This window comes from Lissotriton helveticus, chromosome 2_1 (genome assembly GCF_964261635.1).
Source record: "Lissotriton helveticus chromosome 2_1, aLisHel1.1, whole genome shotgun sequence".
In the NCBI taxonomy this organism is placed as follows: Eukaryota; Metazoa; Chordata; class Amphibia; order Caudata; family Salamandridae; genus Lissotriton; species Lissotriton helveticus.
Genome location: NC_136059.1, coordinates 543,678,712 through 543,697,894, shown reverse-complemented (window position 1 = coordinate 543,697,894; position 19,183 = coordinate 543,678,712). Strand labels below are relative to the sequence as shown.

The window sequence follows — 19,183 nt, the reverse complement described above, 5'->3', positions numbered from 1 at the left end:
AGAGAAGAGTGTTTAGCTGACTGGAGTCTTAGCAGGGCAGACTTTTTCTGTGTTATGCAACTTCTACATTGGACAGTGTTGTACAGCTTGTACCTCTCCGGTGAATCTGAGCGTTTGATGAACAACAAAAATGTCAGGATTGTGCCAGACTGATTCTGTGCACACCCTCGGGATATGTTGGCCTGTACCCCTGCTAGCCCACAGTTCACCATCTGGATCCTTAACCTTACAGGGTAACAAATATGTGTGCAACCTCAGAAAATTACAACCATGATCCCCCAAGGAAATTGTGATAACATATTTAGAACCCTTTAGTTTAGACTCCCATGCATACCCAGAGAAATACACAACAAATACTCAGCAAGAGGTTTCAATATTTATTGAAGCATTGTGATTCTTGTATAAAATATGTGGGCTGCAATAATCATTAGAATAAAGCAGAATAGTGTAATTAGCATTATGAGAACAGTTAAATGGATGAATGATTCCACCATTGTGCTATAACAGTGAATATATACGGGCATATATGTACTGTGTATAGCACTGCCTAACCTAGTTTGCCCAGGGTGGGTGATCTGCCAAATCCCTGCCGGGTGGTCTAACTCCCCATTGCCTGCGGGTAAGTGTCATAAAGCTGTCCGTCTTGGTGTAGAGCTGGATATCCTTTGTGTTGGTAAACAGGAATCATCTGAGCTGGAATCCCGGCATTCAGTCACCTCGCAGTAGCAGCTGAGTGTTCCTCTCCCTGGGTGGTCCTGTATATATAATAAACGGCACCCTTGTGGTCATGTCGCAACCCCTGTCATGCCACAATTGTTTATTCTAGTTTATTCTAGTTTGATAGCTTTATCGCCTACTGGACAATAACAATAATGACATCTGCACAATTAGTTTATCCCTTCTACTGAATGTACAAGGTGTCGTAATAGTGTGCCTCCGAAGTACAAATTTAAGCAATGCAGATTCAGTGAATGTATCCTGCATTGTCACGCACGCAAAAGTATGTTAAAAGTCATTGTGTGTAAAAGAGAAGGCAACTTAAGAAACATGAGCATGCAAATGGTGGTGTTCCTCACCAGGACTATCCTGACCACGTGACAACAGAATTCAAAAGAATTACTACATTAGCTATCAGGAGAACACCCCACTTGAAAAACGTTTTATAAATAAGCAGATTCATGAGGCATAACTTGGCTCTAATGCACTTTTTTACACTTAACTACAAAGGACAAACATAAATATGTTTTGAATTGGGAGACAAACTTGGGAGAGAAGATTCCAGAGGAGAGTTGGGCTAAAATATGGCCGCAATACTATCAATATTTGTTTGCTATAAAGCGGCGGTACCACCATAGGAGCAGAGGAGCATTCCCCCCACACGCACTACTGCAGAAAATTGAAAAATAGAATGCTAATAAATCATTCTTATCTTATCTTATCTTAATGGAGATTTATATAGCGCTCTGTCACCATAAGTTTCCTGGCGCTGATTGGGTGCCGAGAGATGTAGAGGAGGGGAGCTAGCCAGACTGTGTGAAAAAAAGACTGGTTTTCAGGAGTTTTCTGAATCCCAGAAGGGAGTTGGAAGATTTAAGTGGAAGGGACAGCGGGCTCCAGAGTTTGGGGGCCAAGTGGGCAAATCTACAGCCACCAAATTTTTGGAGCTTAATTGGGGGTGCAGCTAAGAGATGGCGATGAGAGGACCGTAGGTTGCGTACCGGACAGTAGGGAGTGACTAAGGATTTGAGGAAGGCAGGTGAAGTTCCAGACACCGCTTTAAATGTAAGGCAGCCGATCTTGAACGCAGCCCTCTGTTCGACCGGCAGCCAGTGGAGTTTGCGAAGTAATGGTTTCGCCGACTGCCACTTCGGGATTTTATAAGCCAGTCTGGCTACCTGATTCTGCACAATTTGGAGCCTATGGAGAAGATATTTGGGTAGGCTATGGTACAGAGAGTTGGAAAAATCCAGGAGGGAGAGCACCAGGGCCATCAAGACTTGTATCAGGGCCTCAGGTGTGAGGAGATGGGAAACTTTCCTGATTTTTCTGAGCTGAAACATGCAAGATGATACAACAGCACCCATCTGAGGCTTAAGGGAGAGCTCTGTCTCTATGATGACCCCGAGACTCTTGGCTGACTTCGCCGGGACAGGCGGGGAGCCAACTCCGCCGGCCAGAACTGTGGGCCCCAGTAAGTGAGGCTGTTGCCCGGGAGGATTAGCTCTGTTTTCCCCGGGTTCAACTTGAGCTGGTTACGGTTCATCCATTGCTAGATGTGTAACATAACCGCTTGACAGTCAAGGGCTGCTTTAGGAGAGTTGAGGGGGAAGATAATTTGCAGATCGTCTGCATAGTTGAAGACGGTAATGTCCCACCTCTTCAAAGAATGGATGAGTGGTTGGAGATAAAGATTGAAGAGCAGGGGGGACAGGGAGGATCCCTGGGGCACTCCACAGGTGGATGGCTCATTAGCGGCCACAAAAGGGCCTAGACGCACCGCCTGGGTTCTGCCTGTCAAAAAAGATTTAATTCAGGCCAGAGCCAGGCCCAGGATGCCGGCTTGTTCGACACGGTGAAGAAGGATGTTATGGTCAACCGTGTCGAACGCCGCCGACAAATCCAGTAGGACGAGGGCCTGAGGAGACCCTTTGTCGGCATTGCCCCTTAAAGTATCCATAACTGCCAGGATCACAGCCTCGGTGGAGTGGGCAGGTCTGAAGCCGGCTTGATTAGATTCGAGGTTGTTGGTACGCTCGATGAAGTGAGAGAGGCAACTGGTGACATGTGCCTCCAGGAGTTTGGATAGGTAGGGCAGGAGAGAAATAGGCCGGTAGTTGGCGAGGTCCTCCGGGTCTGCTCCGGGTTTTTTCAGTAGGGGTACTAAGACAGCCTCTTTGAAGGAATTGGGTACCATGCCTGTTTCAAGGGAGGTGTTTAACAAAGGCAAAATGCAGTCCGGCAGAGCCAGGCAGATTTTATCATCATTGTTTTTTTTACTACCTGACGAAAGGATTGTGGGGCGGGGCCAGGGCGTCATTGCTGCTGATTGACAGCAAGGAGGAGTGGCCACTTCAGTTTGAAATGTGCATGTAGATTTGGCCGGCTATCTTACTATGCCCAGCCTGACATTCGCAATTCAAAGTTCTCCAACCCAGCTGTCTTAGATAGCTGGGGTGGAGTGCAGACACAGGCCTCCACTGCCTTTTGGAGCACTGGGGCAGCCTGCTCCAGCCAATCCAGATGCTTCAGTCATGCTGCTTAACATTGTTAACAGCATGAGAGCAGAGTCTTGATTGGATAAGGTAGTTGGCTGTGTGATGTTACCTCGTGCTCCGAGGAGTCTGAAGCCAGGAACTGGAGAGCATCAGGTGCTGCAGAATCAGGTAAGTGAAACTTAATTTTTTTTCTTTCTTAGATGTTTATTTTAATGTATGTTTTAATGTAATTATTTAATGTATGTATGTTTTAATGTATGTAGCGCCTCACCAATTTTTTTATGTCACCAACCGCCACTGAGCTACGCTGGTACCTATCCACCACCTGCGTTCCCGCTGTGAATAGAGGCTCCAACTTATGTTGGAAAAATTTCCTAGAGAGGGGCACCTTTTCCACAAGTAGTGCTCTTGTACACATGTTCAAACCTTTTGGAAAGAAATCTGATTCCTTATAAGGCAAGCAAGGGGAATCACATTGCCACTGAAACCACTCATGGTACTTTTAGGGGACCCCGGTGAAAACAGCGTCTTCCCACTCACCACTCCAAGGGGTAAGCTAATAGAACACCTCCTAAGATATCATTAGCACAGTTCTCGAAACAATAAATAACTCTGCCCATGAATGTATGATGTAGTGAAGTTTGGAATATTTAAACCAATGGTGATTAACCTGAGGTTTGGGAGCCCATGGGGGTCTGTGAAGACTACTTAGGGGATATGCAACTGTTTAGAAAATGAAACAATACTAGCAGATTAATACGGTGTATATAAATAAAGATTTTGTTTTTTTAAATGTTCTGTGAATATGATGGATTTTGAAATTGGAAGCTTGAAAGTAAGTTACTATCCTCAGATTTTTCTGCGGGAACAGTGCACCTGCATTAAACAGAATATAGTATGGATAATATGAACAATGAGTTGCCTCAATTGAATCTAGGTAAGCTCCAACCTAACCATTAATTTTCTTATATATATTTTTTTGTGAATTAAATAAAATATTTCATCATTTGTGTATTTGTTTGATAAATGCGTTTTACCATATTTTGATGTTATGTTTAGCAGTTTAAATCATCGAAAATGCTCAAGCTGGTGTCCCCAGCTTCCAGTAATGACTCAGTGGGGGGGTCCCCTGATTCCAATAATGATTCCATTGGGGTCCCTGGGTCCCAGTAAGGACTAACTGGGGATCCACAGGAGTCAAAAGTTCATATCTATGCCATGGAAAATTATCGGCAGTGGTTCACGATAGGCTGCACAAATTGGATTTAATATGGTTGTCATTCAAAACTTACATGAAGAGAGATTGCACAAGACACCTGTATTCAACCAACGCACCAGATATACTATACACTGGAGGTCTAAGTGTCTTTTCCACATCTACCTCCAGCTCCTCAGAAGTGGAATACGCACTCTCATCGCTTGACGAGGGTTTCATTCATTGTATGTACTACTTATAAAATTGAATGTAAAAAAAAAAATACTGATTGCTTGTGAAGTTTTGCTCGTATTACCTGAGGTGTACCTTCAGGACTAAACTTGTTATTATAATATGCAGTATCAAAACTTACGAATACAGGATTTAACCAATTAGCATTCAAAAGAGTAATTACACTACTTCTTTCTGCTTTATCTATTTCTTGTATAATTAATTTCTTGACCTTATGTGGACTATTCATTTCACCTAGGTTGCTACTAACATCTGTTCTCATGAAGCCCCTTCATCGTTGATAAATTTAACAGGTTCGAAACGTTGAAATACCTACTGCTTAGGTCACGTCTCAGCTAGATACCAAAGACTCTTGAACTGTTATTTTAACCGTGAGATGTCTACAAAAGTTTTGAATGAGAACCTTAGAGTAGATTGTCACTGTGGACTTTATTTGTATTTGGTCACTTGTTTCACTTGTACTGCACAGTTCTTGGGAGCACCAGCCCACTATGATCCCTATACGTTTTTATTCTATTATGTGGATATATGCTGAAGTATACTTTCTGATACAATGATTTTGTGTTCTAACATTTATTGGTGTGGGGCTTGCATGACTCCTCCCCAAAAAGTTAGAAAATATTTTTGAATGACTAAGGACTTGTGTGTTACATTACCCATTTAACCAGGTTCCAAATGTGACTTGTTTACCCCCTTTATCTCTTTGTACTAGGAAAGCACAGGAAATAATGTATTTCTGTATCATTTCCTGTATTGTCACCTAATTATTCTGATATCCATTTTATCGCACTTGAGCAATTTTATAGCGCTCAAGACTCCACTGTGGAGCGCGGAAGCGTATTTTCAGACAGGTAGTATGCTACTTTCTGGGAGAGTGCTTGACAGGCAGTGTAATATTTGTTGTGTTGCTCTGTGGGAAGCATTTTGGTATAAAGCATGAAAGACGAGGTACTTTTATCTTGTCTAGGGGTGCAGTGTCTAGCAGAGTGATCGCGGAGAGGTGTAAGAGATAGGCATGCAAACTATAATTATATTTAGGGCGACAACATACAGACGGCTACAGAGTGCCTTCCAAGTTAGAGGAGCAGTGGAATGCCGTGTGAGTGTAGATCAAAAATAAAGAAGGCTAGTATTCACAAAGCAGACATGCTGTCAAATGCGTAAAATGAGGGTAAACGGGTAAGAATGGGAGTTAAATCCGGGAAACATCCTTTACAACGCAACTTTTACCACGCAGTGCTTTTACATCGCAACTTTTACAACGCAAACCATTACAACGCATTGCGCTGGGGGGCGCACTAGGATAGGGAATAGATTTAATTTACTATCCAACACCTTCCCTAGTGTCCACGGGGACTGGAGTTGGAATAGTAAATTAAACTATTCACTATCCAGCACCCCAAAGCGCTATGCGTTGTAATGGTATGCGTTGTAAAAGCATGCGTGGTAAAAGCATGCGTTGTAACATCATACATCCGTTAAATCCATGAGCAGTAGCCATGCACATTTTTTAATGCAGGGGCATTGACAAACTGTTGTAGAAATAAGCATGGAGAGAAGTTGGTAGACTGAGCAGATACTACACAATCTTTAAAGACCCCGAGATTTGGCATACTCCTGTTAGGACAAACGTTTGAGCAGGGCTTCATGCCTCAAGTTCCTCCCATGCTCCTCAAAGCAGAGGCACACCAGTCGGACAAGCCCTAGTTAGGTCATGGGTTACAACCTAGAGCAGGGTCTTCAAACTTTTTAATGCCGCCCACCCTCCCCCGCGGGGAAAAAAAATCATCAGGCCCCCGTCAGAATTTTTCACAATTATTCTATTAAATTGTATCTATTAACAGTACCCACTGTGTGTGGCTGGGAGTTTTGAAGAATTTTTGTAGTCCCTTCCCCTTTGTCACATATTCCCAGCTAGGATATTAGTGACAACAGATATTAGTGATGGCCCATTACAGAGCATAATGCATAATTTTGGCCAGAGCTTGGAGTCCCCCGGATCACCTGAGGCCCTCTGGAGGCCCCCTTCCTTCCCCCCACCCCCACACAAGTTTGAAGGCCCCTGCCCTAGAGCGACAGGCACCTTGCACCTGTGAGGGTGCCAGAGAAAGCACTCCACACATCTGGTCCTTTGTTGCAGAAGATAAAACACCTCGAGTTCTCCTAAATCACTTTGTGGATTATTGAAAATTCGGGTGCACATCCTCTGTGATCAACAGCTAATGAAGTCATCCTTTGCTGCCATCTTTTTCATTCTACCTTTCGCACGTATGTTTCACCGATTGTAGTCAATTTATTTTATTTTTTTAGAAGTTTTCAGGAAGCACCTATCATTTTTCATTCTCTGTCCGATTTCTCTTATTGCCCGTATTTTATTTTCCTACCTGGGTCGCCTTTTAGCTTCCTCTCATCTTCTTGACAGGTTAAGAATTCGTGGTCAATAACACTTGTATGCGTGTATATTTATGTCTTTTTTTCTGGAGGGCCCTTCCTCTCTTAGGATACTAATCTGATTTGTGCTAAGACCCTTTTGGTCTCATTAGGGCGAAGCAAAAATGGATGCAAAACATTTTGCGTACATTTGTATGCTAACACAGATATCAGAGTGCTACTTGTACTAACTCGAGGTTATGCAGTGGCTACTGAAGACATGTTAGATGTTGAAATTAGGACATAGGAGGCCTTACAAGAAAGGGTATCAGCTCCCCTAAGAAATAATAAACTTTATAGAAGTAATTAAACTGGGGCTTGCAATGGGATTTGGACAATACTAGATCGTTGTTCTTACCACCCGCAGACCCTAAGGATAGCGGAGACTGTGGTCATTCCACAACCGCAGGGAAGTAGTTACTCTGGAGTGGGACACACAGTGTTCTGACTTTCACAGTTCAGTCTGGCAGCCGTGTAGCATTCCATCTTGTCCAATATATTTCCTACCCAGGGATTATGGCCCTGTCGTGATGCTTGTGCAGTAAATGCCACACTTGTATATAAAAAAATCCATTCAGCCTGACTGGTGGATTTAGGGAAGTGAGTGACATGTATACGAATAGCCTCCCTTCGACCCTGTGATCTGCCAGTGGCTGGAGCCTAACTCACTGATATTGTATCGGAGAAGGTGTGTATCCTGGCCGCAAGACCCAATCAGTTCTCCTTTAGACGGTATATTATAGGGAGGACACACAGACCACCGAGAAGTAAGGATTTTATTGCACAAAGTACACGTCAGACTCAGCCACATCTACACACATGCCGTTAGACGTGTTGTGGTGCTGTCTGCTTGGTTCCCACACAACAACATAGAACATACTTAAGAACAAACATCCCACCCCAACAAAGACTAATACTATAGATTTCTCAGAACACTGACCACACCTATTCACAACACAGACCCATCTTACCACATATAATACTTAAACTGTAACCTACCATTTCTCTTCCTCCTTTCAACACCCCATGCATTCCACCTATACAATGCCACCCACACACTGGTCTTAGAAAACCTATAGGAACCGAAACAGGATTGTCCTGGCAACTGCATCTTTCTTGTCACCTTCCTTCAGGTTCCTTTTCTTCGTTCTACAACCGCACTTTGCTCCACCAGCTTCTTCTCATCCACTTCTACTTTCATTCCTCTCTCCATCAACCCTGACTGAGTTTCTTCAGTGTTTCTACTTCCCATCATCTAACATGGAATTTGACCAGCGGTGGAAATAATGGCTGCCTTGTTCAACCACGACATGTGTGCATCAACTCTTCTTCAGTTTAATCTGATTAAAAACCAACAGTCCGGTTTTTATTACCAACCCAGTTGTCCTTACCCATGAACCCCGAGGTTCATTCAAGGCTGTTCTTTGGATTCAACACAAAAGCTCCTGCATACACATGTATGGGGACTGAATACTAGTGTTAGTTATTTTGATCTTGGGTGTACCCACATGAGAAACACATTCTCAGAGGTCACAATCACAACCGCCGTTGTGACTCTCTCCACAAATTCCACCTATAATGGCCTGTATTAATAGTCCGTTATAACTAGGGATACTGCCCAGACCTACCAATTACACTTCTCTAACCAATGAAACTTTATATTTTATTTTCCCAAGCAACCACTTGTATATTAACCCCTTGCATGCTGCCGCGATTCTGCGCCTCTATGGCACATTCCGATCGCGGGTGCAGTCATGACGGCCGGGAGCCGTCATCAGCACACGAGCACTGTGTGCCATGACGGCTCCCGGCCATCATCAACATGCAAGGGGTTAAGCCTATAGAAAGGCACCTTACTTACTGCCTGCATGTTGTTGCTACTGTCACACGTAGAACTTAATGAACTCTTGTGCTTCAGTCTGAGACTGACCAACAGTTCAATTCCCTTATCCCTTGATTTGAGTAACACTCAAGGAAGTGACGTTCATGCATCAATGTTTAGGTCTGTTGTTAAAACGATATGAATGATATTTAAGAAAAGGGACTTTCAGCCAACCCCTTTCATCCAGTGATCGGATATTGTGTCATTCACATTCTCCTTCTGCCATTACTACACGGAGCAATATTTCAGGCTACTTCAGTCATTGGCTAACTACACTGTGAGTGACGTCATTCTACCCTTTCACATGGAGCACATCCATATACAAAGTAGCTCCCATCAGTGCGAGGGACCACTATGGCAATGTATGCGTTATGAGACCAAAACATGTTTTTGCTTTTAGCCAAGGTTTATTTTTCCCCTTAGATTGAGGAGGGTCAGGCAGCTTCCCCAACAATAACGTTTCACAAAAACAATGACAAAATAAGCACTGACAATGCCTAAAGGCTGGTAGCAAACACCAGCCGCATTGGCTTTGCCAATACTTGTTTAATAGTTTCTCTGACTCATGCTGGTGGTATAGTAACTACACTGTCACATCAAACTCAACATACCTGTGTGCTAGCCATCTTCATCTATAAAACCATTCTTACCCTTCTGTAACATCACTGGCACATCTTCCTACATCTACCTTCAGGGCCCTATTTATTTCATCATTCTCTCACAAAGTTGGAGGTCATTCATATTTGCTGATACATGTCATACACTTAATGGCAACTCATTCCTTATCCTCTCCACTCCACTCCACTCCACTCCAAGCTTCTTTTCATACTTTTACACTGTGACCGAGAATCAGCAACAGGCATATTACTTTCTTTGGCATATTCCATAGCATAAGTAAGTTCTTTAAAATTCATTAACCATTTTACTATTCTGTGGATAACTTATCCTGACCCTCTTGCATACAACAGCTTATGATAAGTTTGTAATTTATATGGCATGCCCTAAAGTAAAATAGAGAGATATGTGGAATTATGAATGGGTAATAATGAGAATGTTTTTCACCAAGGGGTTCTGAGTCACATCAAATAGATAACGAAAATAGTATCATCAAGTAGTACCCCAAGGGGAAAAATATCTCTGGTACTCACTTTTTACATATGTATAATTTTATGTTATCTATGACCCCCAAACATATCTACCCCTTTTTTCAACTGCTATACAGGGACTGAGGAGTTATGTGGAGTCAAACATAACATTACTTCTCCTTCCAGTCCAAAATGTAAATAAGTATAACAGACCTCCTGCCACCCAACCCAACGCCCTCTGTACCATCCCCACCTCCCTCCTTCCGAACCTGATGTATTTGTCTTTAATACCTGTGAACATACATATAGACCACAGTGGACATAGTGCAGCCATAGAACTAGCAACACTTTCCATCACCTGGTCCCTAGAAAAACTGTGCACCAATCTCAAATTATGCACCCTCTTTCCAAAATGTTTTCCAATTTGGCATTAGCTGCAGTGTAAGCCTTCTCAGTGGTCACACAGTTAATGTATCAAAAATGTGCGGTCAGAGATTGTCTGTAATCCTACACACAAACATACCATTGACCATGAGTGAAGACACCTTGGAGTACAATAATGTGCAGGCACCTCATGAGTTACCCTGAAGGAAGAAGTCTTTGGATCCCTATACACCTGCAAATGTACTGCAAATACAAGTCATCAAGCCTAGATGCTAATCCTTCACCAGGATACTACCTTCCCAGACTAGATAAGCCAGTAGAGGCACCATATTACAGGGACTAACTTTCCCTACACACAGCTATTAGAAGACTACAATACTCACTATTTTTTATTTATAAAGTTTATATACCGAGAACATGACCCGTGAGGGTATCAGAGCGCTTTACAGATGATCAGAAGGAAGAAACAGGAAAGCAAACAACAACATAATCAAGAAGGTACAGACTGTTTAAGCTCACATATTGAGGAGAGTTACCTCCATAGGACCAAGTCGATAAGACAACAAACATGATCCAACATTCGAATGAAAATCATGAGTGTCGATACCGAGTCAAATTGTGAAACCAAGAGCGGAAATTTGTTCATAAGTAATATTTTAACCTCTTTTTTGAATGATGCAGCTGAGGGGAATCAGTCTGATTTCAGGTGGTAGGGTGTTCCAAATTCTCAGGGCAACACCTGAGAAGGCCCGGTTACACGTTTTCTTTTTATGGAATTTCTTTTGTTTAAGCAACAAGGTGCTGGTGCTCATCTAGAGGATCTGCATCCACCAGATGATTCTGATTTTTGTGCCAAGCCCATTGGGATGTTGTAGTGTAATACTTCATGGGTCGTGCAGGCAATTTTTAACTGTATCCTTGTCTCATTTGGGAACCGGTTTAGGAATTTTTGATCTGGAGTGATGTGGTTTGTTTTGTTTCTATGATGAGCCAAGCAGCAGTGTTAAGAGAAGCTCCTAAAGGCGCCAACTTGGATCTAGGAAGGCCACATATGGCAGCACTTCCATAGTCCAGCCTGGGAATAACTAGGGCTAGAACCGCTGGCACTGAAGTTTCATGGGGGAGGAAGTGTTTTAATTTTCTTAAAATGTGAATTTGGTAGTTCACTCCTTTGGTGGCAGTACTGGTGTGCTTCTGCATGTTCAGGTCCTTGTCAAGTGTTATTCCTAGAGATCTCGTGGACTCACTAAGGTGTAGTGAGCAGTTACATGCGTCATCCATAATTTGATTTGAGGAGAATGTTTGGGTGGGACGATTAGGAGGAATTTAGTTTTGAGGGCATTTAGTTTGAGGTGGTTGCGGGTTAGCTAGTTTTTTTTTTGTAGAGTTGTGTTAAGGGACCTAATATCTTCTGAGGAAGAGAATTTCAAGTACAATTGTTTTTCATCAGTATACATGTGATAATGAATGATGGAAGATTTCAAAATTTCAGCTAGAGGCTCAATGAATAGGCTGAAGAGAGTCGGTGAAAGAGAGGACCCCTGTGGGACCGCTAACGTGACCGGTGTGCCATTGGACAGGGACTGGTTAACCTTGATTCTTTGAGTTCTGTTGTGGAGAAACAAGGTGAACCAATTTAGGACGGACCCTGATAGCCCCATTCTCCATTCTAGTAAGTTTAGAGGCTTTCATGTTTAACCGTATCAAAAGCAGACTATAGGTCTAGGAGGAGTAGCAGGCATGATTAGTTCTGCTTCAGCATTATTAGCACATTGCCCCCTACGTGCGGTAGAGCTAATTCAGTGCTGTGGCCTTGGCGGGAGCCGGATTGGAATTGATAATTAAGTTGGAATTGTTCTATATTGTTGCACAGTTGGATCGGGACACATTTTTCATGGAGCTTCGCCAAAGTCGGAATGTTGGAGATTGGGCGAGCGTTGTTTAGGTCCGAGCAATTTGCTGCGGGTTTTTTCAGACTAGGGGTTAACTGTCCTACTTTTAGGCAGTCTGGGATAGTGCCTTGACATTTGTATATTTTCCTTACATTCATAGCCTAAATCAAAAAATGCACATTACAGTTTTTCTAAGATTTGGAGTATGTTTTTCAAGCACATGTGAAGAAAAAGAAAATCGATCTATGGGTATGGACTTAAGGAATATCAGAGGAAATATTAGAGAATACATGATTAAAGATCTGCTCACAATGCCCCAAAATGAAACTGGTTCTAACTGAATGCTTACTCAACATTTAAAAATATTAGCAACAAGTAATTGCTGGGCGTGTGCATCAGTAAATGGATCACTGATTCATATGATTTGCAACAGCTTGAAGGTAACATCGGACTCTGCCTCTTAAACTTTAATAATTCTAATATGTTGGTAGAAGGTGGCTTTCCAGGGCGGTCATCATAGATAATAAATTCAGTCTGAAATAAATGAAATAGATAAGATATGCATATCTAAATATAAAACAATTATCATCTGTAATACTATACATGAAATATGTAAATGCAAAAACCGGGGAGTGTTCAATGAGTTACATCAGTAAGTGTTAATCGTTTCACTAAATGCAGTGGCATTGTACTTGTTTTCCTTTTTTGGGACCTTTTCTCATTAATGTAGGTGTATGTCCTCACAGAGTCCGGAATCCTATTTTGATAGTAACTAGAGGTGGAAATGTGATTTAAATTTGAAATATTAACTTATACTTAAAGTTTACATGTACCACATTCAGTCTGAATTATGCCTGTAATTCCAATCTAATGACCAAGTTACTTACCTTCAGTAACGCCTCATCTCATAGAGACTATATCTAGCCGCAGATTCCTTACCCCAGAATCTCCCAGGCATCAGACTGTGTCAGGAAGACCCCTTGTGAGCAGCACCCCTGCACGGCGACGGCTGGTGTTGTTCGGCTCCACGTGCATCATCGGCGTCATCCACACAGAAAGTGAAGAACACTCTCCACTGTTGTGGAAACTTGCCCCTGAAAGGGATTAGCGCTGTCCCTAGAAATCCGTTTGCGGGGAGGATGGGTGGGTCAGTAAGGAATCTGCTAGGCAAAAGATGTTCCTCTGTACCAAACGTCTGACAACAAACATCAAGTGACCAAGTGACGTGGATCACAGACAGAGCCAAAAGAGCAGAACCCCCACTGCAAACCCCCAGGCAGAAATGACCCATTGCAATATGATTAGGTGGGAATGTCACAAGGCTAGTCCCCCCTTAGGGAACACCACCATAAGGATACCCATTAACCTCCAAGCCGCGCACTCAACAAAGGTGACTCAAGAAAAACTATCCCACAGAAGGGAATCTCCACAGGATGAATCGCAATCGCAGATCATATAATATGGAAGCGCGAGGAGGCCAAGTAGCTGATTAATTCTGTGCTATAAAATTACCAACTAATGTAGTATAACATAGCAAATGAATCACTGCTTCAGAAGGAGTAATAGTTATATGCCGTTTAATGGTTCTGTGTTATTTAGTATTGGCAGCATTCAAAGTGACATTGGGTCGTTGACGGATTAGGAATTGCATTCCCTAAAAGTAGGGCAGGTGTTTATACGAGTGATGTTGTGCAGACAGTTCCAGTACCAGTCAGATCTGAAACTTTTGTGATGTCATTATTGGAACACTGGAGATGGTGCTGAGGTGAAGGAGAGTGCGAGTCAATTGAGAACTGGAAGAAGAGGAGGTAGGATTTGGCGAGGGAAGAGGTGGATGCCAGGAGCTGTAGGTAGATTTATGTGGACCTCATGGGAATCTTCATACGGGTGTCCCCTAGGGTAGTTATTATTTGTAGAGTCACTAAGGGCCTCTCTCAGATTTATTCTGAAAGAGGTCTCAGGATTCAGAGACTGCAAATGGGTTTCAGTATTGTTTGGGAAGATTATTAATTTGGCCTGTCAGAAAATGAAGGAGTAGTATGTTGTGTGAGAGAAAGGGGAGAGGATGTCGCCTAATGGCTAGAGCGGTCAACCTCAAAGCTGGGGAATCGGGATCAAGTCTCGTCAGGAATGCTCAACATCCCATGATTCTGGGAAAATCAAAAAGAAACAAAAATGAATGGGTCCGTCTGTAACGCATCTGGTGCTCATGTAAAGCGCTCTAATACCTTCGGGTCAAGTTCGCGCTATAGAAAACTCCCCCCAAAAATAAGTGTAGACTGGACACACCAGGGGCCTATGCGAACCTTTGGAAGGAAATAGGTGAGGAACCCATTCATATAAAGTATTCCCTAAAGCCTTGGGAATTTAGTTAGTACCAAGTGAGGTATTATCACCATAAACTTGTGAGGTCAGTCAAATGTAAGAGGAACCTTATTCATGGACCTAACTCAAACCGATTTATAAACATTTATTAGTGGTGATTTCAATAGAGTCATATGCCTACATAGTGCTTAAGTTGGAAATGTTCCGCTGGAGTTAGAGACGCAAATATATATATAAAGTTAAGCCAAGCAGAGATATAGACTTCAGTATTTGAGTTACCCATTGAACATGTAACTAAAGAATATTTACACCCAACACAGATGATTTACTGTTGCTTTAGTTCTTCCAGTAAAGCGCACTGTCTTCATTAAGTTCAGCAATGTTGTCTTTGCCTCTCGTGCACAGAATGTATACATTAAAAGAAGTAGGATATATCAGGGGCCACGGTGGATCGACTATATTAAGTTTAATTAAATAAGTGCCTAAAAAAAGTGTTGTAACAGAGAACCAAAGAAACATCATGGGGGTCAGAGGGTCTTACCCTTAGACATGTTAGAAAATGAAACAGCTGTATTAGCAATTTTATAGAGGGTGTTCCTCGCCACCATGGGTGGATATGAAACATCAATGAATATCATACAGTGTGGCAGATAACAACAAGATTTTCATACTTACATGCACCTTGATCCATATACGTGGGGTCGATATTGTGAAGCAATTCTACTCTGGGAGAAGGAGTTCCTTCACTAGAAAAAATAAATTGTGCATTAATATTTTTCTATTGAGCTTGCCAGAAATGGAATCGTCATATTGTAAGAATTAGTAACTGTGTCAAACAAGAATGTAAAGTGTGTCTTTAAAAGGTCTTGGAATTATAATTTGCATTACAATTCTAAATAAATTCTACAGCATATATACGCAAAACAAACAATTTCTAAAAATCCAATATTGTGCCTTACAATCTTAAAATCTGTACTAAATGTACTGTAGTCCATATTCCAAATAATATTTATTTATTAGTACAACAGAAGTAAGAATGCAGTTTTGCAAAACATTACATTCAAGAATCAAATTGGAAATCCCAAAATATCATATATATTTTTTAACATGGTGCTCACATGTCTCTATGTTCAGATTACTTAATAAAACTCGGTATTATTAAAGTAGAGTTATTCACCCCTATAGGAATATGTGCCTTGATTCTTTGTGCCAAATAAATATTTTGAGTCCAAACACTATGAAGGAAAAGCTAATGTGCAATCTTCCTGTACATGGAGAATTCTATGCACTTAACCAAATAATTATAAATCCCATATACTGACACGCACACAGAGCAAGATAGCAACAGGTGACCGGTTGTATGTCGTTACAACGAATTCCGTTGCAACGCATGCCTTTACCACGCAAAGATAGCAACAGGTGACCGGTTGTATGTCGTTACAACGAATTCCGTTGCAACGCATGCCTTTACCACGCATGCGTTACAACGGAATTCATTTTCCACGCATCACCTTTACCACGAATATTCCTTTACCACGCATAGATTTACAACGATTTTCATTGTAAATTTATGCATGGTGAGGGCATAGTCGTTTTAAAGGTTATACCTCTCCCCTTACATGACCCCCGACCCCCACTCCTTATAATTACCCCTGCCCTTAGCCCTTAATCTTTTTTTTTAAACTAAAATTCCCCTTACCTTTTTAAGTCGTCTCCTCTTCATCTTCATTTTAGTTGGTTACGTCGGTCGTACGTCGTAAAGAGGAAGCGGATGTTTATTCCAGCTTCTTCTCTAACGACGCAGATTGCTTCAGCTTCGGCACTTAAGGTTCGGTTTTTTTTGGCGGGGGGGGGAACCCCCAACCCCCCTTTTTAATCCCATGCTTGATTTTTTTATTTTTTGGGGGGAGACCCCCCAAACCCCCCATTTTTATTTACCACACATGCCTTTACTATGTTTCTCGTAGTAAAGGTATGCGTGGTAAAGGCTGTCGTTGTCACCACGCATGCGTTGTTATGCATGCGTGGTAACGGTTTTCGTGGAAACGGCCGCGTTGTAGTGGCCGTTTCCCCAGGTGACCCATCAAAAGATATAGATCCTGGTGCTGTTTATCTAGGGGAATGAGGTATAGAGATGAGCTGTGGAGTATTACAGATTCTTTATACATTTCACCAGAAAGAGCTTTTGCATCACAAAATGGAAATTCTATTACACATACACCAAGTTCCAAGCAAGTAAAAACTGGCCATCGAGATGGGGTTCAGTGTAAAAATGTATTCAAATTCGATCATAAATAAAAACAGGTACAATAACAGCGCACCACCAAGCCACAGACCACCTAAGTTTCACCCTCCTCCAAGAGCTTTCTCTAGATGTTTAAAGGATCCCCTCTACTCCCATTCAGAAAACCCTTCTCTGAACCAACTACAAATAGGTGTGTTTAATTAAGATTGGTCAAGTAGTCCCAAAGAATACATGCTTCAAAAAGCCTGAATGACAAAATTGGGGAAACTGATACCATGCACATCCATGAATTTGATCCCAGTTTGCATTAGTACAGAGACATATATGTATCCTTAATTGAAAATAACACCGAACAATAACCATATATAAATATCGCAATGTTTAAGAGTGACATATAATGGTAGAATCTGCCTATGCACAAGTTACAATTACTTTAAGGCATGAGTTACAGTTACTTAAAATAAATCTATGAAGAATTTCAGTGATTTCGGTAATATAAAACGTTGGGATTTGACCAACATCGTCACTTACCTATAACACACATATATATATATATATATATATATATATATATATATATATATATATATATATATATATATATATATATATATATATATATATATATATATATATATATATCCTTGTGGACTACGGTATATCGGAAGCACAATCCACCAAACAAAAATTCGTATTCTAGAACACCTACGGGCCATTAATAAATGTGACTCGGCATACCCAGTGGCCAGGCACTTTCAGAAACATCATAACAGTAAAAGTGACCTGATATCATTTTTTTGCCATAGACCAAGTCCCGATGAATGTAAGAGAAGGAGATAGGACTATGAGGTTAAGAAGATTAGAGTCCAGATATATAATTGACATCTGTACTAAAGCACCGGGGGTCTCAATTATAATGAAGAAATGGCAGTACATCTGGGGTAAAGGGATGTTTATTACCAGAGGTGTGGGTTTTGCTAACTTGGTAACAGAGAAGAAGAAAACAGAGATATATCATGTGTACCAGTTTGGAATCAGAGTTCGAAGACATATGGGAAGATGTACAGGTTGTAAATAGATATTGTAAAATAGAGATTGTAAGAAACAGATCAGCACTTTATTTGCAATATGAATCAGATACTCACGGTTTATTTATTCATTCAAACATTGGTTCTATGGGGGTGTTGTATAGTATTGAAACTGAATAAGTTTGAGATGTATGTTTTGTAATTTAGTTGGGTTTATGATTTTGGGTTTTTCCACACACATGTTTTTTCTAGAGAGGACTTATGTAACACTTAGCCCATTCAGGGCGTGATGTTTTATAATGGCGAGGGACCATGAATTGTCAAAGAGCATTAAGTATGCCCATTCAGCGCGTAATAGGAATGTAAGTTAATTCAAATGTAAGGAGTTAACGTAAATATAAGATATATTGAACATAGTATCATTAAGACAGTGGACTGATGTATATATGTAATGTGTATGTATATACTTTGGTTATGTTACATCGTTCCAAGATGGCGCCACTTTCTGTGTAAATACATTTGTCCTATGTTTATATTAATGCGCGAGCAGGAAGTGATCACGGTGTGAATATATAAAATATGGCCGTTTCAGGCGTCCCCTCGTACCACCGAGGTAGGCAATAGCCGAAACGCGTATGGTGCGTTTGAGAGTCGAAATAAATCTATGACTCCCCCCGCGAGTGCTGTGTCTTAAGACTTAAGGAGACGAGAAGCGTTATATATATATATATATATATATATATATATATATATATATATATATATATATATATATATTACATATGGTATTAGATGGAATTCCAGCCAGTGTGCATCTTGCTAAGTCGGGAACTTAATGTTAATGGTGTAACTTATTTTTCAGGTCTAAAGAAGAGGAGAAACCATACATTTCTCGACAGGAGTGTGTAGTGACACAGGATGAGATAGCTATTCTAAACATTGGTAAGAGGTGTGAGTGTACATGCATTCTGCAAGATATTCATGTTCCCTTGTGTTCAGCTTTCAGGAAAACCAGGTTACCTATTGAAGCATAGAGAGTTGGTTACACAGAGATAATGCTAAGGTATATCGATTTACAAATGCAGTTACATTTAGTATTCCTATGAAATAACATCTCTTTATAATAGACAACTCTTTATCTTGCAGAGCTGGACGACAATCTGCAGACCTCCTTGACACCAGAAGTGCTGAAGCAGAGCTGGGTGTCCTGTGTCTCTGTTTTCCCTCTTGTTTTATTTTATTTTCCCCAC

The 19,183-nt window shown here is 41.3% G+C and overlaps 1 protein-coding gene across 1 annotated transcript in view; it reads right to left on the bottom strand.

The window, feature by feature from the left end:
• ARSB (arylsulfatase B) overlaps nt 1–19,183 on the bottom strand; it is a 267,505-nt gene that overhangs the window by 18,548 nt on the left and 229,774 nt on the right. The window contains exon 6 of the mRNA XM_078675211.1: nt 15,336–15,406. Coding sequence (XP_078531337.1) covers nt 15,336–15,406 — 71 coding nt within the window. The remainder of the gene's footprint in view (nt 1–15,335; nt 15,407–19,183) is intronic.